At 51.2% G+C, this 25,681-nt stretch overlaps 1 protein-coding gene across 3 annotated transcripts in view; it reads left to right on the plus strand.

Annotated features, from left to right (window-relative positions):
- The window catches only part of ARHGAP39 (Rho GTPase activating protein 39), a 165,431-nt gene that overhangs the window by 132,135 nt on the left and 7,615 nt on the right, over positions 1-25,681 (plus strand). For 2 of the 3 annotated variants that reach the window (XM_068395735.1, XM_068395734.1), the window contains exons 4-6: positions 14,209-15,601; positions 21,142-21,703; positions 24,686-24,778. In XM_068395735.1, the coding sequence (XP_068251836.1) occupies positions 14,209-15,601; positions 21,142-21,703; positions 24,686-24,778 (2,048 nt within the window). The remainder of the gene's footprint in view (positions 1-14,208; positions 15,602-21,141; positions 21,704-24,685; positions 24,779-25,681) is intronic. The other variant, XM_068395736.1, reaches the window with a different exon arrangement.

Here is a 25,681-nt window from a genome sequence, read left to right on the forward strand (position 1 = left end):
CCATGGCCAAAAGCTCTTCTCTAAGAGCAGAAGCTGCTCAGTCAGCCTTGCCGCAGCCATGGTAGCAATCAGCAGCTTCAAAGTCACCCATCTCCTGGGATGGGTGGAGTTGAGCCTGTGGGAGGAGGAACGGTCTGGAACATTAGCTTTGCCAGGGGAGGTTCAGGTTGGACATTAGGAAGAATTTCTTTTCAGAGAGGGTTATTAGACATTGGAAAGGGCTGCCCAGGGAGGTGGTAGAGTCACCATCTCTGGAGGGGTTTAAGAAAAGACTGGACATGGCACTTAGTGCCATGGTCTAGTTGACATGGTGGTGTCAGGGCAATGGTTGGACTCGATGATCCCTGAGGTCTCTTCCAACCTGGTTGATTCTGTGATTCTGTGAAATCTGCTCAGGACAGGCAAGAGCTAAAAATCACCCTTGTAGGAACTTCTTGTCATGCTCATGGAGACAAAGACAGCAGATCCCCCGTTGATCTGCTATTTAAGGAAATGTCACTTCTGGTCTCTTTGTGTTTTGCAGCTAATTCCTCTTAACGATAAAGGCTTCTCTGTGCTCCCTTCTCCGTGTTCCCTCCTCCCTCTTGAAAAATCTCGTCTCGTTTCAGTGACATTTGGGTTTCAGAACACAGGATATTTTGGGTGATTGGTTGAGTCATACATGTGAGATGGGAAGGGCTGCCGGGGTGGATGGTGGTGTGGATCTACCAGCTTGGCAGACCCTGATCTTGTGCTTCCTCCTGGTCGGTTCCTAATGAGACTGATCCCAGGAGGGGCTCGCTGGAGACCTCACAGCCACCACGGCTTGTCCTCTTGTAGCTTGAGAGCTTGATGATCACAAACCAAGAGGACAGGGTGAGTGCTTGGGCTAGGTGTGGCACGTAACCGAAGCTAACGCAGACCTTCAGCAAGGTCAACGTGGCCTTCAGTAAGGTCAACGTGGCCTTCAGCAACCAGCTACCAGCCCACAGCTCACCAGGGACAGCCGTCCGAGCTCGTTTCAGCGTTTGCTCATTAGCTACAGCCCACAAAATCCCTTTGCTATGGATTTGTAGCCTCCAACACAGGGCCTTCAGGGTGGGCTGTAGACCTGTCTACCACACTGTGTGATGGTGAAGGGTCTGGAGGGTCTGACCTATGAGGAATGGCTGAGGGAGCTGGGGGTGTTTAGCCTGGAGAAGAGGAGGCTCAGAGGTGACCTTATTGCAGTCTACAACTACCTGAAGGGAGGTTGTAGTGGAGAGGGAGTCGGCCTCTTCTCCCAGGCAACCAGCGATAGGACAAGAGGACACAGCCTCAAGTTTCACCAGGGGAGGTTCAGGTTGGACATTAGGAAGCATTTCTTCTCAGCAAGGGTCATTAGCCATTGGAAGGGGCTGCCCAGGGAGGTGGTGGAGTCACCATCTCTGTATGTGTTTAAGAAAAGCCTGGCCATGGCACTTAGTGCCCTGGTCTAGTTGCCATGGTGGTGTCAGGGCAATGGTTGGACTCGATGAGCCCAGAGGGCTCTTCCAACCTCATTGATTCTGTGATGTTCAGAAACTGCTGCTATTTCACCAGAAAACAGGGGGGGTTCATCATCTCGGCGGTATCTCAGAGCCCTGCGTTCCCCCTCGCCGCTGCAAAACAATTCCGTGCTGTTGAATGGGGTGGGGGGGGGGATGGGGAGGCTCATTATCTCCCTCTTGACTTGATTCAGCTTCCGCTGCTGCTAATTAGCATGGATGCCATGGGAGCAGAGGGGAGGAGTTGGCAGTGCTCAGGCAGCGAACGTGGGAGACGTTTCACGTAGAGATGTGGCGTTGCGGGCCTGAAGCTAAAAGCGATGCGATAGCGCCGTCCAGAGACAAGGGATCAGACAGGCCCTGAACGTTGTAGCCTTCTCCTTTCATTAAAAAAAATAGAAATTAAACAAAAAAGTACTTTGACAGGATGGCTTTTCCTTGCCTGGTCACAGGTATCAATGCTTGAGTAAGATTTGAGTTGGAGAATTAAATCGTCATGTGCAGAGGAGCCTTGTGAGGCCTTAGACACCCTTCAAACGCTGGAGGGAAGGGATGGCATCCAGAGGGACCTGGACAGGCTGGAGAGCTGGGCCTGTGCGAACTGCATGGAGTTCAACAAGGCCAAGGGCAAGGTCCTGCACGTGGGTCAGGGCAATCCCAAGCACAAACACAGGCTGGGTGGAGAATGGATGGAGAGCAGCCCTGAGGAGAAGGACTTGGGGGTGATGGGTGACGAGAAGCTCACCATGAGCCGGCAACGTGCGCTGGCAGCCCAAAGCCACCCGTGTCCTGGGCTGCATCCCCAGCAGCGTGGCCAGCAGGGCGAGGGAGGGGATTCTGCCCCTCTGCTCCGCTCTCGGGAGACCCCCCTGCAGTGCTGCGTCCAGCTCTGGGGCCCAACAGAAGAAGGACACGGAGCTGTTGGAGCGAGTCCAGAGGAGGCCACGGAGATGCTCAGAGGGCTGGAGCCCCTCTGCTCTGGAGACAGGCTGGGAGAGCTGGGGCTGTTCAGCCTGGAGAAGAGAAGGCTCTGGGGAGACCTTCTAGCACCTTCCAGTGCCTGAAGGGGCTACAGAAAAGCGGGAGAGGGGCTTTTACAAGGGCATGGAGTGATGGGACGAGGGGGAATGGTTTTAAACTGCAAGAGGGGAGACTGAGATGAGATCTGAGGAAGCAATTCTTTGGTGTGAGGGTGGTGAGACCCTGGCCCAGGTTGCCCAGAGGAGCTGTGGCTGCCCCCTCCCTGGCAGTGTTCAGGGCCAGGTTGGATGGGGCTTGGAGCAGCCTGGTCTGGTGGAAGGTGTCCCTGCCTGTGGCAGGGAGTTGGGACTGGATGGGCTTTAAGGTCCCTTCCAACCCAAACCATTCTATGAAACCAAGCTTTGCAGTCAACAGGGATGGCTGAAGGTTGGGCTTCAGCCTTCCCATCCCCCTGAATTTCCCCCAACAAGACCAAGCCTGATGTTCAGCTTCCAGGACACTCGATGGTTCATGTTGTATCCCTCAGGTGGTCCTCGTGGTCTCACCGCAGGTATTTAGCAGGAGCCAGAAAACAGAGGGCAGCTGTGATGCCATCTAAGTGGTGGCAATGCTGTACCTTCTTCATGGCTCCTCCACAGATGGGTGATCCTGCCTAGAGCAAAGACCGAGTCCTGGATCATCCTGGGAAGAGGTTGACAAGTCGTGGAGCTGGTTCCATCCAGAGCTGTCAGCCCCTCATTGTCCCACCAGGAGCGGTGGGTGATGTTTGGTGTCCGTGAATACAGGCAGCGAGATCAGTCCATGTCCTCCTGATCCCAACAAGTGTAAAACCTGTTCAAAATACAGTTCCTCTTGGTTCTCCCCGTTGGAGAGATGCATCAACCCATCTCAACCAAAGCTAGAAGAGGATGAGGGAGACACGGGGGTGCAGTAAGTGAAGGCAAGGAAGCTTGAAGGATGAGAAACCCATGACAAAACACAAGCCCAAGGGTGCTCCCTGCTGTGCCAGGCTGGTTTTACATCAGCTTTGGGTACTGGGTGCAGCCTAACCACGAGAGCTCAGCCCAAGCCATGGCTCAGCTCTGTCCTGCCTCATCCATACCATTGCTAGGATGTGGCCCAGTCTGGATTTGACCACAGAAACCAGTTTAGCATCACTGAGGATGGTGCAGGGGTTGGGAAACTTGAGCCTGGTGCTCATAATCTTCAAATGAAGATGTCCCTACTCATTGCAGGGAGGTTGGACTAGATGACCTTTAAAGGTCCCTTCCAACCCAAACTATTCTATGATTTTATTCTATGAAATAACCATTTTATTGCCCAAACGATGCAGATTTCATCTCGTTTTCACCGATTTCTGTAGGAATTGGTTTTGACCATAAAAAATGAAGTCCAAGGAGGACGTGAGATTTTCAGGTGTGTAGATGAAGGTGGGAATAGAGTTTGCAAGTGGGGAAGGGTTGGAGAGACCATGGTGGGGTTGGGAGCACACCTGTGGTGACCCCTAATCTCATAAAAGCTGTAAGCAATGGGCATTTGAGCAGGAATTGAAAATTTCAGGTACAATCTAAGCTCTGGGATATTTATATCTGCTGTAAGCGTGGAATTCTGTACGTACAAATTTTGGGGAACAGCAATACCTGCAGATCATAGAATCATCAAATGGTTTGGGTTGGAAGCGACCTTGAAGATCATCTAGTTCCAACCCCCTGCCACGGGCAGGGACACCTTCCACCAGACCAGGTTGCTCCAAGCCCCATCCAACCTGGCCTTGAACCCTGCCAGGGAGGGGGCAGCCACAGCTTCTCTGGGCAACCTGGGCCAGGCTCTCACCACCCTCACACCAAAGAATTGCTTCCTCACATCTCATCTCAGTCTCCCCTCTTGCAGTTTAAAACCATTCCCCCTTGTCCTGTCACTCCATGCCCTTGTCAAAAGCCCCTCTCCCACTTTCCTGTAGCCCCTTCAGGCACTGGAAGGTGCTAGAAGGTCTCCCCACAGCCTTCTCTTCTCCAGGCTGAACAGCCCCAGCTCTCTCAGCCTGTCTCCAGAGCAGAGGGGCTCCAGCCCTCTGAGCATCTCCGTGGCCTCCTCTGGACTCGCTCCAACATCTCTGTGTCCTCCTTCTGTTGGGGGGAGCAACGAAGATGAAGAGCAATGAAGTCTTAGAGGGATGGGGGATTTTAGCCTCTCTTCCTATCCCCTAATTTAGTTATAAATTAGTAAAAAGTTGAGTTTTCTGGTGGCTTTTGCACGATCCCAGAGGCTGGATGGCTGTCCTAAGGAGAGTTTCCTGGAAAATTTAGGAGGCATCATCGAAGGCTTTGGTCTGAAGCCTGGACAACTTCTAGGCTTGCTGCAGAGAGCAGGCAGGCTTGTTCCCAGCTGCCCACCTTTGCAGGAAGATATTTGTGTTGCCAGAGCGGCGTCGGGCAGCGTGCCAGGGAGGTTTTTCTACCGTCAGCTCATCGCTGACCCCAGGCTTCGCAGCGGGACACGCTCGGCACCGCGGCTGTGCCGGTGGTACCCAGCTGGGAGGAGAGAGGAGGGGGGGCTGCGCTTCATCCTCATCCTCATCCCTGGGGAATTGCAGTCGGTTTAGCACCGGTCGGGGGATCTTCAAGGCGTTAAGCTCAGGAGGGTGGTGAGAAGTCACAGCGAGGAGATGCGCCCGGCTCCCACGGCGTGGGGAGGAAGGTGAGGAAGAGCGAGGGCACGGGGGTGGTGGGGACGGCGCCTGGACATGGCTGCGTGGTGGGGTGCCCAGGGATCCCGTGCTTCCCGATGCATGCGAGCCCCGTTGCGTTCACAGGACATCGAAAACCAATTTATTTAAATTAATCATTTAAATTAAGAGCTTTTTTCCCCTCTGAGAGGGGAAAACCCATTTAATCCTAGCGCTAAATTATAGTCTCCATCTTCAAAATCAGAATAAAACTGGGACAAGCAAACGTATCTTGAAAAAAATGTATATTTAGGTAGGTTTTGTGAATATTCTCTTAAATCTGTGGAGGAGCGTTGAGGTATCGTTCATTTAAAAGCCAGAATGATGCTCCTAAAATAATTACTCTTAAGCCCAGCTGTGACCTGTGCTTTTATTCCCTCGTCCTGCGTTGATTTAATGTAGCTGCCAATCGGCTCCGCTAAAGAAATCACGAACAGAGAAAAACAATTTTGCTTGTGGTGACTGTTTTTAAGGTAAATGGAGCTGTGGATGGTCTTAATTAGTGCAGTCATCAAAATAATTATATTTAAGCATTAAGGATGGTGTTTACCTGCCCACAGCAGAGATGTGGTGCAGGGTGGCAAGAGGACACAGCCTCAAGCTTGGCCAGGGGAGGTTCAGGTTGGACATGAGGAAGCATTTCTTCTCAGCAAGGGTCATTAGACATTGGAAGGGGCTGCCCAGGGAGGTGGTGGAGTCACCATCTCTGGAGGGGTTTAAAAGCCGTGTAGATGTGGTGCTGAGGGACGTGGGTTAGTGGTGGCCTTCGCAGTGTTGGGTTAACAGTTGGACTTGATGGTCTTCAAGGTCCTTTCCAACCAAAAACATCCTTTCCAAGCATTTCTTCTCTGAAAGTGTCATTAGCCATTGGAAGGGGCTGCCCAGGGAGGTGGTGGAGTCCCCATCTCTGGAGGGGTTTAAGAAAAGCCTGGACATGGCACTTAGTGCCCTGGTCTAGTTGCCATGGTGGTGTGAGGGCAATGGTTGGACTCGATGAGCCCAGGGGGCTCTTCCAACCTGATGGATTCTGTGAGGATTGCTCGTGTCTCTCCAGCAGAAGGAACTGGAAGCAAAACAATTCCTCGATGAGGGAGCTGGAGAGCATACACAGAGCCCTGGCACCAACGATTCCTCCTCTGACCTTTGTCATTGACTTTCCAAAGGGTGGAAGAAGATCAGGGAGGGGGTATTTGAGCAGGTAGGGAGCTTTAAGAGCATAAGTCACTTGAGTGCTGTGGAAAAATCCTCCCCTAAATAAACACAATGTTTCAGTCCACGGAAATTATGCAAATTTGCAAATAAATTGATTTCGCTGATGGAAGATTAGAGGGATTTAGGAAGTAGTTTGTCATGGAAATATTCTCAGGAGCGTAAGTAAAATCTTGCCTTCCCCGCAAGGAGGAAATAGCAAAGGGTGCCAAGGCAGAGATAACAGAAATACTTTGAATTTCTGGAGGGTCTCCTGTGAAAATTCCGTTTCGGCTGCAGCAGCAACGCTTTCTGGTACTCAGCAATAACCCAGGGCGCTACGGTGGAGCTTTCAGGTTTATTGGGTGCTGTTACTTAATATTTTCATTTAAAGCTCTGCCTTGGCTAGGTGATTTGATGGGCAGGGCTGCTTGGCAGGGGTTTGGATTCGTATGCGCTGTTGGCAGGTGCAGGCTGCTGTCTGAAATATTAATGCGTGCTGCAAATCCAGGAGTTAAGAGGTGCTTCCACCTGGTTTCACAGAATCACTGAGGTTGGAAGAGCCCTCTGGGCTCATCGAGTCCAACCATTGCCCTGACACCACCATGGCAACTAGACCATGGCACTAAGTGCCATGGCCAGGCTTTTCTTAAACCCCTCCAGAGATGGTGACTCCACCACCTCCCTGGGCAGCCCCTTCCAATGGCTAATGACCCTTGCTGAGAAGAAATGCTTCCTAATGTCCAACCTGAACCTCCCCTGCCCAAGCTTGAGGCTGTGTCCTCTTGTCCTATCAAATCCATCATTATCCATTGTTTCTTCTTCTGTTTCGTCATCCTCAAGATGCAAGTCCCCATCTGTCCTGGTGGCTGCTCAGCCATGGTCCAAGCCAGTGGCGTGAGCCAGAGGGGAGGTGACAAGGATGTGCTGGGTACCACAGGGAGAGTTGAGTGACCCAGCCTGTAATTACTGCAGTTAATAACCACGGTGAAAATTAATGAGTGTCCTCTGTGGTCGGATAATTGTTGAAGGAAGAGGAGACCTTGGTTAGCATCCATGCAGGAGCCAGACAGTGACTCGGTGGTGGTGGGTTCGTAATCCCTTCTCACCCACTGGCATCACGCTACCTCCAGACTTGCCGCCCTGGCACTGGTGGGAAATCTGCCCATTAATGACGGATGGAATCAGTCCTTGGTGATCTCTGTAGTGGATCTATCTTCTCACCTCACTCATGGTTTTAGCTTGTTGATGCTGGACGATGCAGCCGAGCGTTTCTTGGTGCTTCTGACCTAGCAAGGCTTTCCCTCATCACCCTGCCCTGATAGTTTGTGCTGTTCAGCGCATGGTCCTATGGTTGTGGAGGAAGTTTCAGGGGTCTGGAAGTGCTCAAGGAGTGGCTGAGATCCAACAACCAGTCTGGAAGGGCTCAATGAGTGGTTGAGATCCAACAACCAGTCTGGAAGGGCTCAACGAGTGGTTGAGATCCTACAACCAGTCTGGAAGGGCTCAACGAGTGGTTGAGATCCAACAACCAGTCTGGAAGGGCTCAATGAGTGGTTGAGATCCTACAACCAGTCTGGAAGGGCTCAACGAGTGGTTGAGATCCTACAACCAGTCTGGAAGGGCTCAACGAGTGGTTGAGATCCAACAACCAGTCTGGAAGGGCTCAACGAGTGGTTGAGATCCTACAACCAGTCTGGAAGGGCTCAACGAGCGGTTGAGATCCAACAACCAGTCTGGAAGGGCTCAACGAGTGGTTGAGATCCAACAACCAGTCTGGAGGGACCAAGAGGGACCCAAACTCCTGCAGGTCTTCAAGGGCAAGAAGCAGGCAGAAGGCTCAAGTCCTCAGGAGATTGAAAGGCTGCTATGGAAAGGGAAGGAAGAAATTGTTCCCCGTGTCCCTTGGCGCGAGGACAAAGTCATGGGCAAGCAACGAGCAGGGTGCTGGGAGATGGTGAGGCCTCATGCAGGGAGATATTTATATTTGCTTCTTGGTGGGCATTTTTCTACAAAACTCAGTAATTGGACTCACTCCACCTTTTCCTGAAGGACAGAAAGGAGAAGTGGCTGTGAAAAAATAACTGAGAACGAGAGAGGGATGAACTGGGAGAGCAGCCTGTGCTCCAAGACGTAGCGCAGATGGTGCCTTTGGTATCTTCTGTGCCAGCGTGGGCCCCGCACTTCAAGAAAGATGTTGAGGTGTTGGAGCGAGTGCAGAGGAGGGCGACCAAGCTGGTGAAGGGTCTGGAGGGTCTGACCTACGAGGAACGGCTGAGGGAGCTGGGGGTGTTTAGCCTGGAGAAGAGCAGGCTCAGAGGTGACCTTAGTGCAGTCTACAACTACCTGAAGGGAGGTTGTAGCGCAGTGGGAGTCGGCCTCTTCTCCCAGGCAACCAGCGCTAGGACAAGAGGACACAGCCTCAAGCTTGGCCAGGGGAGGGTCAGGTTGGACATTAGGAAGCATTTCTTCTCATCAAGGGTCATTAGCCATTGGAAGGGGCTGCCCAGGGAGGTGGTGGAGTCACCATCTCTGGGGGGGTTTAAGAAAAGCCTGGACATGGTACTTAGTGCCCTGGTCCAGTTGCCATGATGGTGTCAGGGCAATGGTTGGACTCGATGATCCCTGAGGTCTCTTCCAACCTGGTTGATTCTGGGATTCTGTGTGATTCTGTGGGACTCGGCGAGGAGTTGATGACACAATGTGCTGCCCTGTGCTTTGGAGACAGCAGCAAACTCCAGCTCAGATCCCTCCTCCAAGATGGGCGATGCTTTCAGCACCTCCTTAAAAACCACCTCTGTTCTTCCTCCTGAGTGTCCCCTGCCTGGATGGCATCTCCCAAGGACTTGAAACATGGATTTAGTGGATGAAAACCCTCTGCTAGTTGGGGTGTCCATGTGCCACCTCACTGTGCCAGGTGGTGCAGGGACAGAAGAGCCTCTTCTTGCAGAACCCTCCCACCAGTAGCCATGAAATCTTTTGGACAACTGGAGAGCAACAGGGAGAGCAAAGAGGAAAACCAAAACATGGTCTTAAGCAGGTAGAAGTGGGGAAGGCAGCACAAGCTGGCCCAGAGCTGGTGGCTCTGCTGCCCTCGTGGAGAAGCAAGGAGCCATCTTCAACCTTCAGGATGTGATGCAGAAGATCTTTCTGTAGATCGTGCTTCCGCAAAAGCAGGGGAGAAGGTTTAATTCTTGTTTCATGTCTAACTTGGCAGAAGGAGAGCTGCCTCCAACTCTCAGGATCCATGAGATCCACTGAGAGTGGTGGGTGGTGAGAAGTGTGCATTGGGCAAGACGTCAAACAGGGTGTTTTGGCACCAGAACTGGAGCCAAGGCTGGTGGGTTGTTCAGTGTGACCTCTGAGAGCTGTGCTGGTGGTGAGGCATGTGGAGATGGTGTGTGCTGCCAAAAAGGAGTGGGAAGGCCCTCTTCTGCTGGGCATCAACCTCCCTCATCTCTGGGATTTCATAACGAGAAGAGGCTCCAGTGACCTGTAATTAATTAAAGCTGTGGGTCACCAGGTTCAAGAGATCCAGTATGGAGTTGGCAGTAACTCAGAGTCTTATACTGTTGACTTCTTCACATGGACGGGAGCAGAAGCATAAGCCAACTCTTGGGAAAACTCTTCATGGTGTAAGGTCACTGTGTCCCTCATTGGAGATGCCGTGGGATGGGACAGCCCTAGAGAATGAACCTGAGCTGAGTCCAGTTCTGGGCCCCGCACTTCAAGAAAGACGTTGAGGTGTTGGAGCGAGTCCAGAGGAGGGCGACCAAGCTGGTGAAGGGTCTGGAGGGTCTGACCTCCGAGGAACGGCTGAGGGAGCTGGGGGTGTTTAGCCTGGAGAAGAGGAGGCTCAAAGGTGACCTTAGTGCAGTCTACAACTACCTGAAGGGAGGGTGTAGCGCAGTGGGAGTCGGCCTCTTCTCCCAGGCAACTAGCGACAGGACAAGAGGACACAGCCTCAAGCTTGGCCAAGGGAGGGTCAGGTTGGACATTAGGAAGCATTTCTTCTCAGCAAGGGTCATTAGGCATTGGAAGGGGCTGCCCAGGGAGGTGGTGGAGTCATCCTTGATGTGCCTGCAGTTTGGGGAGTGATGGGGATGGAGACATCTCTGTCCAGCTCCAACATCGCATCCTACTGCTGGGAGATTTGTTTCCTGGCTCTTGCCCAAGTTTATGATGATGTTATGAAATCATTTGCTCCTACTCCCCATCTGACAGCAGGATGGTGGCAAGGTGGTGGGCAACGTCCCAAACAAAGTGATAGTTGCCTTTGAGGCTGGCGCAACGTAGACGTGTCTAAGGCTGAAGCCCAAGCTTGGCTGAAGTTTTGCTCCTCCGAGTATTTGCTACTTTATTCTGTGAGGAGGTGGTAACTTGAGGTACTGAGTTGGTCCAAGCCTTGATGTCCCCCCTCCTGTAGAGGGGCAGTTTTTCCACGGTGGATGATCTTCCAGCTTGGAGCTGCCCCAGGAGAGGGGCACTTAGTGCCATGGTCTAGTTGCCATGGTGGTGTCAGGGCAATGGTTGGACTCGATGATCCCAGAGGTCTCTTCCAACCTGGTTGATTCTATGTAGGTGGATTCATTTGAGAAGGGCTGAGTTGCTCCCCACCCCTTGGGCTTTCTTGCTCAGGACACTGAGCAGCCCTGAGGGGAAGGTTTGACCAGCCCAGATGAAGCCCAGCCAGCATCGCCCAGGTTGCCCAGCTCCCTACAACCCGGTCCCACGGAATTATTCCTGCAGGGCCAAGATTATCCTGAGATTATAATTAGTTCTGCTCATGAATTATTAATAAGAGAGAAAAAAAACCTCTTTGATTCATTACAAATTGCAATTAGGGTTGAAATGGAGAACCTGCAGACGTGCTGCTGGAGCATCAGCGATGGGAGACTCAGCTTTGCAGGATGCAGAATCACAGAATCAATGAGGTTGGAAGAGCCCTCTGGGATCATCGAGTCCAACCATTGCCCTGACACCACCATGGCAACTAGACCAGGCCACTAAGTGCCATGTCCAGGCTTTTCTTAAACACCTCCAGAGATGGTGACTCCACCACCTCCCTGGGCAGCCCCTTCCAATGGCTAATGACCCTTGCTGAGAAGAAATGCTTCCTAATGTCCAACCTGAACCTCCCCTGGCCAAGCTTGAGGCTGTGTCCTCTTGTCCTATCGCTGGTTGCCTGGGAGAAGAGGCTGACTCCCACTGCGCTACAACCTCCCTTCAGGTAGTTGTAGACTGCACTAAGGTCACCTCTGAGCCTCCTCTTCTCCAGGCTAAACACCCCCAGCTCCCTCAGCCGTTCCTCGGAGGTCAGACCCTCCAGACCCTTCACCAGCTTGGTCGCCCTCCTCTGGACTCGCTCCAACACCTCAACATCTTTCTTGAAGTGCCAAGATGCTTATCCCCTTTGGGGCTGACCCTAGGGTTTTTTTGGGTGATGAAGGGTATTGAGGGCAGCTGCTGCTCTCACCTCTTGTGGTGCTTGCGCTCCCTCCCTTTGGAGACCGAGATGTCCATGCATCGTGCGGGTTTAGGCTAAGCTGTCCCTCCTCTCCCTGCCCCAGCATGTCGGTACTCCAGCTCGGTGCTGCCAGAAGTAGCTGCCCCGTGGCCTTGGGGTACAAGGCAACGGAGGGGGGTTCTCATTTCATGGGGCTGGGACATCTCTGCACAGGTCACTCTGCACTCTGAACTGTGTTCAGTTCTGGGCCCCTCACTACAAGAAGGACATTGAGGTGCTGGAGCGAGCCCAGAGAAGGGCAACGGGGCTGGGGAAGGGTCTGGAGCACAAGTGTGATGGGGAGCGGCTGAGGGACCTGGGGGTGTTTAGTGTGGAGAAAAGGAGGCTGAGGGGAGACCTTCTCGCTCTCTACAACTGCCTGAAAGGAGGGTGTAGCGAGGGGGGGTTGGTCTCTTCTCCCAGGTAACCAGCGATAGGATGAGAGGAACCGGCCTCAAGTTGTGCCAGGGGAGGTTCAGGCTGGATCTTAAGAAGAATTTCTTCACTGAAAGAGTCATTAGGCATTGGAACAGGCTGCCCAGGGAGGTGGTGGAGTCACCATTCCTGGAGGTGTTCAAAAAACATCTAGATGTGGTGCTTTAGGACATGGTTTAGTGGGCATGGTGGCATTGGGTCAATGGTTGGACTTAGAATCCCAGACTGGTTTGGGTGGGAAGGGACCTTAAAGCCCATCTAGTCCCAACTCCTGTGCCACGGGCAGGGACACCTTCCACCAGACCAGGTTGCTCCCAGCCCCATCCAACCTGGCCTTGAACCCTGCCAGGGAGGGGGCAGCCACAGCTTCTCTGGGCAACCTGGGCCAGGCTCTCACCACTTGATGGTCTTTTAGGTCTTTTCAACCTTAACAATTCTATGATTGTAGGTCAGGGCTGTGTTTTCAAGCCCCCCCTGAGCTATTTAGGATCCCTGCAGGAGCCAAACTGCCCCGTCCCCCCACCATGGGCTCCCTCTGTGGCTGAGGGGTCAAAGTCTAAAGGGTTTTGCCTTCAACTTCTTTTTAAATTATGTTTGGGATTATTATTTTTTCCTGGCTCCAGCTGGGAACGGGAGGAGGGTGTTAATCCCAGGCAGGGGGGTGGATGGAGAGGGTGAGATGGGTTAATCCTGGGTGCTGCGAGGAATGGAAAGCAAGAAGACATGGGAGAGATGGGGCTGTGCGTAGGTGGCTTCTCCTTCTCGCCCTGGGATGGGAGATCCCAGCAAGGGGCCAGTCCCAGGTGGGGACAATGGTGGGGTCAGTCCCTGCTCACCGCAAAGACTGAGCACCCAAACACCCATGAAACTGTCCCACAGAATCCCAGAATCACTGAGGTTGGAAGAGCCCTCTGAGCTCATCGAGTCCAACCATTGCCCTGACACCACCATGGCAACTAGACCAGGGCACTAAGTGCCATGTCCAGGCTTTTCTTAAACACATCCAGAGATGGTGACTCCACCACCTCCCTGGGCAGCCCCTTCCAATGGCTAATGACCCTTGCTGAGAAGAAAAACCGTACATGTCCCAAACGTACATCTGCCCCAAGGCTTGTCCCCAGCGGGTGTCCATGCTCGCTCCTCCATCACCGTTTGGCTCCAAGAGCACCAAGGCATGAGCCTTGGTGGAAGGGCTGATTCAGGGCTGTCACCTAGAGATGTACTCCAAGGGGTACATCTCTCAGAAAGGGTCATTAGCCATTGGAAGGGGCTGCCCAGGGAGGTGGTGGAGTCACCATCTCTGGAGGGGTTTAAGAAAAGCCTGGCCATGGCACTTAGTGCCCTGGTCTAGTTGCCATGGTGGTGTCAGGGCAATGGTTGGACTCAATGAGCCCAGAGGGCTCTTCCAACCTGATTCATTCTGTGATCCTGTGGGTGTCATGGCTTCTCAGGGCTTGGCTTTCCAGCCTGTGCATCCTTCCTGTGCGCTGGGGTTTGCTGAGGTCTGTGGGAGCTCGGGGGGCTGTGGGCTGGTGCCAGTGAGTTTGGGATGGTGGCAATCACAGAATCAATGAGGTTGGAAGAGCCCTCTGGGCTCATCGAGTCCAACCATTGCCCTGACACCACCCTGGCAACTAGACCATGGCACTAAGCACCATGTCCAGTCTTTTCTTAAACCCCGCCAGAGATGGTGACTCCACCACCTCCCTGGTGTCTCCAACACCGGCGTGCTCTTCAGCTGATGGGAGAGGCTTGGGGTGCTTGGACATGTCCATCCTTTGGGTTCTGCTGCAGCCAAGGGTCTGGGAGGGTCCTGGGGCATGGGGGGCCTTCTCTCACTGATGGCAGCGCTGTGCTTCTCCCCACAGGACATCGTCCCTGCGATGGAACGCCGGCACCAAGGAGCGGATGCTGATCAAGGTGACCGACCGCGAGCCCAGCTTCCTCCTGCACCAAGGCAACGGCTACGCCCCCGAAAACCAACCGGGCACCCGTTCGAGGCGCCCCTCGGGGGGCCAACAGTCGCCCAACCTACAAACCTTCGCCCCCGACCCTGACAACTCCGTTTTCTTCCCGGAGAGGAAGCAGTCGCCCTTCTTGAAGAGGGCTGAGCACGTGGGCAGCTGCTCGCCCCTGCTCGGCCGGGGGGACTCCTTCTGCTCCCCGCTCCAAGCCCAGCACCGCAAGCACTCCAGCGAGTCGCAACCCTCCTCGCCCCGCTACGCCTACGAGCCCCCCCTCTACGAGGAACCCCCCATGGAGTACCAGGCTCCCATCTACGACGAACCCCCCGTGGACATGCAATACGAAGCCAGCGGGAGCTACAAAGCCGCCTCGCCGCAGAAGTCACCCATCCGTAAACCTCACCCCTTCCTGCAGTCGCCCAAGCAAGGCTCCAACTCGCCCTACCAGCAGTTGGTCCTCACCAAACAGAAGTGTCCCGACCGGTTCATGAGCCTGGAGTACAGCCCCGCCGGCAAGGAGTACGTCAGGCAACTGGTCTACGTCGAGCAATCGGGCTCCAGCCCCAAGATGAAGACGGGGTTGAGGCACAAATATTCCCCCAACCCCATCGGCGGCTCCTACTCGCTGCAGCACAGCCCCTGCCTGGTGCGGGACCAACGCTTGGACATCAAATCAGGTGACTACAGCAGCATGGAGGGACCTGACTTCTGCCCTGGCCCAACGGGTGGCCAGGTGGCCCAGGGCGAGGACTCCATGTCATGGTCCAGCCAACAGGACACTTTGTCCTCCACCGGCTACTCACCCTCTACCAGAAAGAGGAAAAGCCGGAAGCCTTCCCTATCCCACGACCCCAACGCCTCCTCCACCGACGGCTCAGGGGACCGGGAGGTGTTGGGTGAGGAACGAGCCACCCCGGGACCCAACAGGTCACCGATGAACCGTACGGAGAGCAAGGCGGCGGAGGCGGAGGCGGCGCGGGGCTTCCCCGAGCCCTTCCTGGCACAGGCGCGCCTGGCTTGGGAAGCCCAACAAGCCCACTACCACATGAAGCAACGGAGCAGCTGGGACTCCCAAAAGGACGGTTCGGGCTACGAGAGCGACGGTGCCCTCCCTTTGCCCATGCCGGGGCCGGTGGTGCGAGCCTTCAGCGAGGACGAGGCGTTGGCGCAGCAGGAGAACAAGCACTGGAAGAGGAACACTTTTGAGAAGCTGGGCTTCCCCCAGATCCTGCTGGAGAAGAGCGTCTCCGTGCAGACCAACCTGGCCTCCCCCGAGCCCTACCTTCATCCATCTCAGGTAACGTCCTCAGGGATGCCATCGGCGTTGGGGTGCCCCACACCACCAGTCCTCACCCACCACATGGCATCTCCTTGGGTTCCTCGGGTTGGGCAGACCACAATACATGGCAGCGTGACGTCCCCACCACCCTCCTGGTTAAAGCCCCTTCTTCTTGTAAAGCCAGTTTAAATCCTTGCCTCCACTGGAGATCCAGCGGGGTGGTCCCCAGGGTGATCCCATGCCTTGGTAGCCACCAAGCGCCGTCATGGGAGCCTCTACACCATGGTAGCCTCAACACCATGGTAGCCTTAGCCCTGCACCACAGCGTCAAGGGCCCTTGGCTTTGGTGGTGAGCAGGAAAGGGCAGCGCCACATTTGAGCTGGGGTCTTGACCCACCACCCCAGCTCCAGCCATCTAAGTGGTGGCTGAACCCATCACCAGACCCACCAGTAGCTCTGAGGCAATTTCCAGGAGTTTTTTCCAGTGAGGATTGAAAGTAAGTTGAGGAGCTTCGTCCCTCTGGTGCAGGCTGTCCCATCTGATCGCAGGGAGCACCCCCATGGATGCCCCCTCCCTGGAAGCGTTCAGGGCCAGGTTGGATGGGGCTTGGAGCAACCTGGTCTGGTGGAAGGTGTCCCTGCCCGTGGCAGGGGGTTGGAACTGGATGGGCTTTAAGGTCCTTTCCAACCCAAACCATGATTCTATGATTCCTGCCTCTGTCTACTCCCCGACACGTTGGGATTGACAGTGCTGTCAACCTGGCTGCCAGATCTGCTTTCTCATAGAAGCTGGTCCCTCAAAGTTGGTTCTTAGCAAGCTGGTCCCTCAAAGAAGTTGATCCTTGGCAAGCTGGTCCCTCAGAGTTGGTTCTTAGCAAGCTGGTCCCTCAAAGAAGTTGATCCTTGGCAAGCTGGTCCCTCAAAGTTGGTTCTTAGCAAGCTGGTCCCTCAAAGAAGTTGATCCTTGGCAAGCTGGTCCCTCAAAGAAGTTGATCCTTGGCAAGCTGGTCCCTCAGAGAAGTTGATCCTTGGCAAGCTGGTCCCTCAGAGAAGTTGATCCTTGGCAAGCTGGTCCCTCAGAGAAGTTGATCCTTGGCAAGCTGGTCCCTCAAAGAAGTTGATCCTTGGCAAGCTGGTCCCTCAAAGAAGTTGGTTCTTGGCAAGCTGGTCCCTCAAAGAAGTTGGTTCTTGGCAAGCTGGTCCCTCAAAGAAGTTGGTTCTTGGCAAGCTGGTCCCTCAAAGAAGTTCGTTCTTAGCAAGCTGGTCCCTCAAAGTTGGTTCTTAGCAAGCTGGTCCCTCAAAGAAGTTGATCCTTGGCAAGCTGATCCCTCAAAGAAGTTGGTCCTTAGCAAATTGGTCCCTCAAAGTTGCTCCTTAGCAAGCTGGTCCCTCAAAGCAGTTGCTCCTTAGCAAGTTGTCCCTCAAAACCTTGGGATGAAACAGCCACAAGCGCACCAGCTTTCAAGGATCTGCTTCCCAGGGCTCTGAGCTGCCTGTCCTCTCTCTGGGACTGAGCTGCCCTGGTCCTGGAGACGCCTCCTGCCCCCAGCTTCCATCCCAGAGGAGCTCCTGGGGCCGCCATAGACCACTCCAGTGACGGTGTAGTCCTCCTGCTGCTAATAGCCCCCTCATGGGCTCTGACCTGGACCTGCTGGAGCTGGTGCATCCCCTGTGCCCATCTTCCAGCCCATCAGATGTTTCCCATCAGCGTCTCCTGGCTTCTGCCTTTCAGCTCTCATGTTCTTTCCACTCCAGCATCCGACACCCAAAATCTGCCCCTCTGACCTGTCATGAGACCTGTCAGAGACGCTGCCCCGAGCCCAGAGGCGAGCTGCAGAGGTGGGGAGGTGAAGACAAGGGTTTCTGGAGGAAGACCACTTGATTTGCGTTGGAATGCATCAAGGGTTGATGTAAGGATGCTAGGAAAGGCTGTGAGGGCTTTTTGTAGATGGATGATGACACCATGTGTGGAGATTGTTCTCACCAGGGTAACTATCGGACCTGGAAAGCCACCTGGAAGATGGAGCTTGGTATTACCAAGGAGGAGAGATACCCTGGACATGGACCTGGGAAACACCAAATAATCTGGAAAATGCTTTTTTACCCATGGGAATGTGTAAGGACATTGGTGGAGCGTCACATCCAAAGGCAGCAGAAGAAACCTCCCCGTGCACAAATGTCCCCAAGTACTCAGCGCTGCATGAGGACGTTCAAACCCAAAACTGGGTGAGCTCCAAACCCGCTTTGGATGCTCGCGTTGGCCAGGAGGAATAGCTGCCACCATTAGTGCTCTTGCACCTTCTACGTGGAGCTCAGGGTGTGGTGGGACTCTCCTCTGCTGCCCAGGCGTTCCTGTCTGGTTGACCCTGCCTGATGTTGGAGTGGAGTCACCATCTGTGGAGGTGTTTAAGAAAAGCCTGGACATGGCACTTAGTACCATGGTCTAGTTGCCATGGTGGTGTCAGGGCAATGGTTGGACTCGATGATCTCTTCCAACCTGGTTGCTTCTGTGATTCTATGTTGTCCTCAAGCTGAAGGACACCCATTCCAACAAGAGCTGGTCTCCATCCATGCTGGGAACTGGCTCCCAGCAGCTGCTTTGCTCCTCATGAGTTTTTCCTGGTGGTGGGATTGACCAGCCTGGTACCTCGGGACTTGAGAGTCCCCCTCGTCCGTGGGAGGGTATTTATTTATCTGTATGTCTTTATAAACTCATCCCATTGGCTGGTCTTGGCACACAGCTGGTGGAGATGCCAGTAGCCATTTGTCCATGTCTGGAGACAGTTTAATCTCATCTTTTATTGGTGGTGATGATGACCACCAAGGCCTTTAATGACAGGATAAGGGGCAACGATTTTGAACTGAGAGTAGGTTTAGGTTGAACATGAGGAAGAAATTTTTCACCATGAGGGTGGTGAGACACTGGACCAGGTTGCCCAGAGAAGTTGTGGATGCTCCATCCTTGAAATTGTTCAAGGTCAGGTTGGATGGGGCTTGGAGCAACATGATCCAATGGGAGATGTCTCTGCCCATGGTGGGGGGGTTGGACTAGATGATCTTTGAAGGTCCCTTCCAACCCAAACCATTTGATGATCGCATCTAACATTGTCATGTGGTTTTAATTCGGTTTCCTGCGCCCCCATCAGCTGGAGACCTTCACCACTGGTTGAAGTGGAAGCCTCTGTAGACCTGTGGCCAGCTCTGGCAGGGAGCTTTGTGCAGAGTCATCACGTTGCCCATAACAGCAAGATGTGCCAGAAACGGAGAAGAAACTGGGAGCAAAACGATGCTGGGGGTGATGTGTGGGGAGATGAGACCTGGGGGAGGAGAGAAGCACGCAGGAGATGTGCCAGGGATGTGCCTGATGTCACCAACAACATGTCCCCATGTTGGCCCTACACTGGGGTGCATCCAACCCCATCCACGTGGCACCAGGTCCTCCTTCCCTCACAGTGCGCTTGAGTTTGGGTTTGAGCATTCCCCTAATCCCCAAGCCAGAAGGAGGGTCATCCCCTGCCAGAAGGTCACGGCCAGCTGCCGTTGCCACCCAATTGCTTATCCCCTTGTTGTCACCCTAGGCTTCTCCCAAGTTCATTTAGGACTGTGCTAATTAGGGCTGAAGCTAATTGTATATTGACAGTAGCAGGAGAGGATCCATCACAATTTGCTGCCTGTCGCTCCCCAGTGTGACCGCGCTGTCCGCTGGAGTGGACTTGGCTGGAGAAGGCAGATGTCCCCAGCCGACATGGTCCTTTGCTTCTCCTTGGGTGCCCTGGATGAACAGCGTGGTGGTGGCCCAGCCCGTGGACCAGCTTTTGGAAGAGCCACAACAGCGATGGCTGTAGAGCAAGAAGCCTTGGAGCAAGTGCTGGATCTCCTCCCACCCAGAAAGCCCCATGTGCCTTCAGCTGACCAGGATGTTGGTGGACACAGAAGGACCTTTCAGGTGATGTGGCCTCCATAGGAATGGCAGGGCTGGGTCCCTCAGGGGGTGAAGCTTCTGTGTCCCCATGGCCAGGTCCCTGCCACCGTCACTGCGGTGCAAGATGGGAGCTGAGCAACATCAATGGAAAGAGGAAACCTCCATGCTGGGAAGGGATGAGCTGTTGAGCAAGGAGAGAAGAAACTCTGACTTGTTTGAAGAAGCAGAGGCTCGGTCGTCTACCAGCAGCTCTGGTGGCTCTTTGGGTCGCTTCCTTGTCCCCTCCTGGACTTGCCACCCACACATGGCCCTGGCTCTTTCCCTCTTGGTTCTGCCTCCTGCTTTTCTTCTTCTGTTCCTCATCTAAAGCCCAGCCCCAAGGCCGTGGCACCACTGCAGTCACCTTATGCACGGTCCCCGCTTGGGGCCACCAACATGGTTCCCCTGCACATAGTGGGGACAACAATGTCCCATCTGGACGGTGTGGCATGTCCTTCTCTGCCAAGGGAAGGGCTTACCTCCCACCTGCCCACAGGTCACATCCCTGGGGCCACCAAGCCCAGGTGATGCTGGGCCAGCCGTTGCACTTGCAGAAGAAGGAGCTGACAGACAATGAAGCCATGTTGGTTGGCTGCAGGACCAGGGAACAGTCCATCCCAAGTGCCCTTGTTTGCCTTTCTCCATGCTGGGCATCAGCTGTTTTGGTGTGACCCTCCACCTCCTGGGGTGATATCCATAAGCTGTGCTGGTTCCAGTAGTAGAAGGACACTGGTCTGCAAGGGTACCCTTTGCTCTGCAGAGGTCCTACCCAGCTGGGTGCTCTGCAGAGGTCCTACCCAGCTGGGTGCTCTGCAGAGGTCCTACCCAGCTGGGTGCTCTGCAGGTGAGGTTAGATCCTGGGCAGCTTGTGTCCCTCAACACGTGAGATGTAATGAAACAACATCCATTTTGATCGTGGTTTGGAGGAACCAGCAGCCCATGATGGGATTGAGAAGCAGCTACTTGGAGAGGACATAGCTTTTGGTGCGAGCGCGGGGTGACCTCTTGATGCTGCGATGGTTGGTTGGTTGGTTTGTTCGTTGGTTGGTTTGTTGACTGGTTAGTTGGTTTGCTGACTGGTTGGTTGTGTGGTTGGGTGGTTTGTTGTTTGGGTGGATGGGTGGGTGGTTTGTTGGTTTGTTGACTGGTTGGTTGGTTGGTTTGTTGGTGGGATGGTTGGGTGGTTGGGTCGTTGGTTTGTTGACTCATTGGTTGGTTGGTTGGTTGGTTGGTTGGTTGGTTGGTTTGTTGGATGGTTGGTTGGTTGGTTGGTTTGTTGGATGGTTGGTTGGATGGATGGTTGGATGGATGGTTGGATGGATGGATGGTTGGATGGATGGTTGGTTGGATGGTTGGATGGATGGTTGGATGGATGGTTGGATGGATGGTTGGATGGATGGATGGATGGATGGATGGTTGGATGGATGGATGGATGGTTGGATGGATGGTTGGATGGATGGATGGATGGATGGTTGGTTGGATGGATGGTTGGTTGGATGGATGGTTGGTTGGATGGATGGATGGTTGGTTGGATGGATGGTTGGTTGGTGCGGCCATGCTGTCAGTAACATTGTCTTGTCTGGCTGTTGTCTCCTAGTCCGAGGATCTCGGTGCCTGCGCCCAGTTCGAGAGCAGCAGACAGACCAGGAACATGATGCCTAGCGCCAGCTGTGTCTTCCCCACCTTCAACCTGCGGAAGCCCTCCTCAGAGACGGACATTGAGAACTGGGCCTCCAAGCACTTCAACAAGCACACCCAAGGGCTCTTCCGCAGGAAGGTGTCCATCGCCAACATGCTGGCCTGGAGCAGCGAGTCCATCAAGAAACCCATGATCATGACCAACGACCGCAACGTCAAGAAAGAGGCGTGCGAGATATTTAAACTGATTCAGATGTACATGGGGGATCGGCGGGCCAAGACGGACCAACTCAACGTGGCCTTGGAGATCGCCACCAAAGGCTGGAGCATGCAGGGTCTGAGAGACGAGCTCTACATCCAGCTGTGCCGGCAGACCACCGAGAACTTCCGTTACGAGAGCCTGGCCCGGGGCTGGGAGCTCATGGCCATTTGTTTGGCCTTTTTCCCACCCACTCCCAAATTTCATTCCTACCTAGAAGGATACATTTACAGGCACATGGATCCAGTGAACGACACTAAAGGTAAGAGAGAAACAGCTGCCCGGTGGCTTTGGGACCTGCTGATGTTGCAACCCATTGATTTATGAGTATTTTGTTCTTTGCGTTCACATTTTTGAGTCTCCTCGTTGAAAGGTGGAGGAGAAACTCAACCAACAGCCCTCCCCGAGGTGCAGTGAGCACAGTGCTGGCTTTACCACCATCTTTTCCTCCCCGGTGCATGGAAATCCAGCGTGAGACCCAACAGGAAATGAGCTTTGACACCTTTGTTGCAGGCTCAGCGTCACCACTGCTGGGGTTGGCCATAAGCGAGAAGTCCTTGGACTTCTCCTGGCCTGTGAGTCCTCTGTGGATTTGGTTTTATAGTCCCTCTCTGGGAATCAGAGATGGTGACTGGATGGACCTCTGGTCCAGCAGCTCCAGGGTGGTCCCTTTAGAGGTCCCATCCAACGCAAACCATTCTATGATTTCACCATCACCATCTCCAAATGCTTCTCAAGTAGCTTTGGACCAAAACCAACCCCATACTAGAGGGGCACCCAGCTTGATCCCTAGCTCCCAAGATGGTTTTTGGTCATGGCAAATAGAAGAGACATAAATTTTGGCTATTTGACCCCAAATGGGTGGGAGTTGTAGAAGCCCCTCTCCAATCCTGGGCTTAGTCATCCCCACTCCTTCACCGCTGGTGCCATCTTGGAGGTGATGGGATCCGGTTTGGCAGGGACACGGGGATCATCAGCTTCTGCCCTGAGTCTGGCAGGAGGGGATGCTGCCTGCTGGCCACCCATGGCACGGCTGGAGGGTTGGGTGTCCCCACGTCCTGTGGCTTGGTGCCATCTCACAGTGGGTGGTGGATGAGGCAGATATGGGGATCCTGGGGGGGGGTCCAGATTTTTGCCGTTGGCCAAGCAACCTTGGGAGATGGAGCTCGAATCGCTCTGGTTGTTTTCGGTGCCCTTTGGGCAGGGAACCAAGGGAACCCAGGGACCAAGCAGGGACGTCTGGGGGACACCAACATCCCATGGAGCCATGGTGGATCTGCCCAGCTTGGGGACAAGACTAGATGAACCCAACCGAGGTGTCCACAGGGAAAGTCGTAGGGTGGTGGAGAAAGCCCTGCGTGCGAGAGCGTCCCCAAGGGTGGTGGGGTGGGACAAGCAGCTGGTGGCACAGGTAGGTACCACCAAGCAGGGGAGACCCCACCACCGCATCACAGCCAGGGTGGGGGCTGCCCATGTCCCCCACCGTGTCCCTGCCCCCAGCAGAGGTGTCACACTCATTCCATGGCCGTCGCCACCCTCACGCTGGATTCGGCGCCCGGGCTCCCCCCAGGACCCCCCCAGCAGCGCGCCTGCGCCCAGCTCCGCTCCAGCCGTGCTCCGCCACCCGCCCGCCAGCCGTCGCCCCGTTGGGTTTTAGTTGTTGTTTTCATTGTCATTTTTTAGTTTGATTTCCAGATTTATGTTCATTTATTTATTTGTTATTTAATTTTTATTTAATTTTTATATTTTTATTTTCATTTTTATTTTATTTTTATGTTTATTTTCATTTTTATTTTCTTTTTTATGTTCATTTTCATTTTATTTATTTTTAATTTCATTTAATTTTCATTCTCATTTCCATTTTATTTACTTTTTATTCTCATTTAAATTTTCCTTTATTTTCATTTCCCTTTTCATTTTTATATTTCTTTTATATCTTCTTTTCTATTTTATTCTCATTTTACTCCTTTTTTGATTTTCTTTTCATTTTTAGTTTTCTTTTCATTTTTATTTTAATTTTCATTATTGTTTATTTGTATTTTGATTTTGTTTTATTTTAATTTCCATTTTCATTTTTTTATCTTTTCATGAATTTTTATTTTCATTTTCATTTTCACTTTTATTTCTTTTTTTACATTTTTATTTACATTTTCATTTTATTTTTTGTTTTCATTTTCATATTTATTTTGTTCCCATTGAATTTTCATTTTTGTTTCGTTTCAGTTTCATTTTTATTTTGTTTCAGTTTAATTTATTTTCATGATTTTTTATTTCCATTTTCACTATTTTTTTATTTTCATGGTCCTTTTTATTTTCATTTTTATTTGTTTTGATTTCATTTTCATTTGTATTTTGTTTCATTTTCATTTTTATTTTGGTTTGGTTTCGTTTGTGTTTGGTTTTGGTTTCGGTTTCATTTTTGGTTTCGGTTTCATTTTTGGTTTCGGTTGAATTTTTGGTTTCGGTTGAATTTTTATTTTGTTTTGGTTGAATTTTTATTTTGTTTTGGTTGAATTTTTATTTTGTTTTGGTTGAATTTTTATTTGTTTCGATTTCATTTTTATTTAGTTTCGATTTCATTTTTATTTAGTTTCGATTTCATTTTTATTTAGTTTCGATTTCATTTTTATTTAGTTTCGATTTCATTTTTATTTAGTTTCGATTTCATTTTCATTTGTATTTTGGTTTGGTTTCGTTTGTGTTTTGGTTTCCATTTCATCTTTAGTTTGTTTCACTTTCATTTTGTTTCCGTTTCACTTTCATTTTGTTTCCGTTTCACTTTGTTTCGGTTTAATTTTGATTTTGTTTTGGTTTAATTTTTATTTTGTTTCCGTTCCATTTTCATTTTTGGTTTCGGTTTCAGTTTCATTTTGTTTCTGTTTCGTTTTTGTTTCGGTTTCGTTTTGATTTTGTTTTAGTTTCATTTTTATTTTGTTTCCGGTTCATTTTTGTTTCGGTTTCACTTTCAGTTTGTTTTGATTTCACTTTCATTTTGGTTTGGTTTCAGTTTCACTTTGTTTTGGTTTTGGTTTCAGTTTCACTTTGTTTCCGTTTCATTTTTTTTTAAATTTCATTTTCAGTTTCTTTTTTATTTCCATTTTCACGATTTTTTTCTTTCCATGCTCACTTTCACTTTCATTTCTCACCCTCACCATCATTCCCATTTTCACTTTCCCTTTTCGATTGCCCCCCCGCCTGCCCCCTCCCCTCCGCCCCCCTCTTCATCGCTTTGTTTGTTTCCCAGTGACCCAGCACATTAAAGACATCCTGGAAAGGACCAATAAGAAGAAATCCAAATTGAGAAAGAAACCCAAGCCCCATATCGAAGAGCACGATGGTAGGGCCCCTCCCCGCTCGCTTGGGCTTGCTCTCTCGTAGCCCCAGTAGCCATCCTCCTCCCCGCCCCCCCCAGCTCCCCCTCGGCTCTGCTCGCTGCTTGGAGGGGCTGCGCGTGCCGGGGGGGGGACGGGGAGGGGGGCGACCCCCGAGGGCAGGAAGGGATTTTATATGGGAATGATGGAATATAAAGGATGGTGTGATAAAGATAAATAAAAATAATGGAGATAAAATATATAATTATATAATATTATATGTAATGATGCCTAATTATATATATTATAATTATATAGTTATTATATATTATATGTATTATCTGTATAATTATCTATATAATTATCTATATAATTTTTATAGATTATCTATAAAAATTATATATAATTATATATATAATATTATAATATTATATATTACATTTTTATATATAGTATATATCATATTATATATATTTTATATATAATATAAATATTATAATATATAAAATATATATATAGATTATATATAGTAATTATATATAATTACTATATATAATTATATAGTACTATATATTACTATATATATAGTATATACTATATATATTACTATATATAATTATACAGTAATTAATATATAATTATATAGAATGGTATATTTAAATATATCTATAATGTCATATCTACTTATTAAACATAATATTTAATATAAATATAAATTATATAAATATGGTCTATAATAGGTAAATGAATTGATATAAATAATATGAATATATATAAAATTTACAATATTATATATTGTGTTATGTAGAAATATATAATATTATAGAAATAATTATCATATATAAATATATAGTATTGTGCACTATATGTTATAATATATATAATATTTATATTATATATTATATATAAATATATAATGGTTTACATGA

Source organism: Nyctibius grandis, chromosome 3 (assembly GCF_013368605.1).
Source record: "Nyctibius grandis isolate bNycGra1 chromosome 3, bNycGra1.pri, whole genome shotgun sequence".
NCBI lineage: Eukaryota > Metazoa > Chordata > Aves > Nyctibiiformes > Nyctibiidae > Nyctibius > Nyctibius grandis.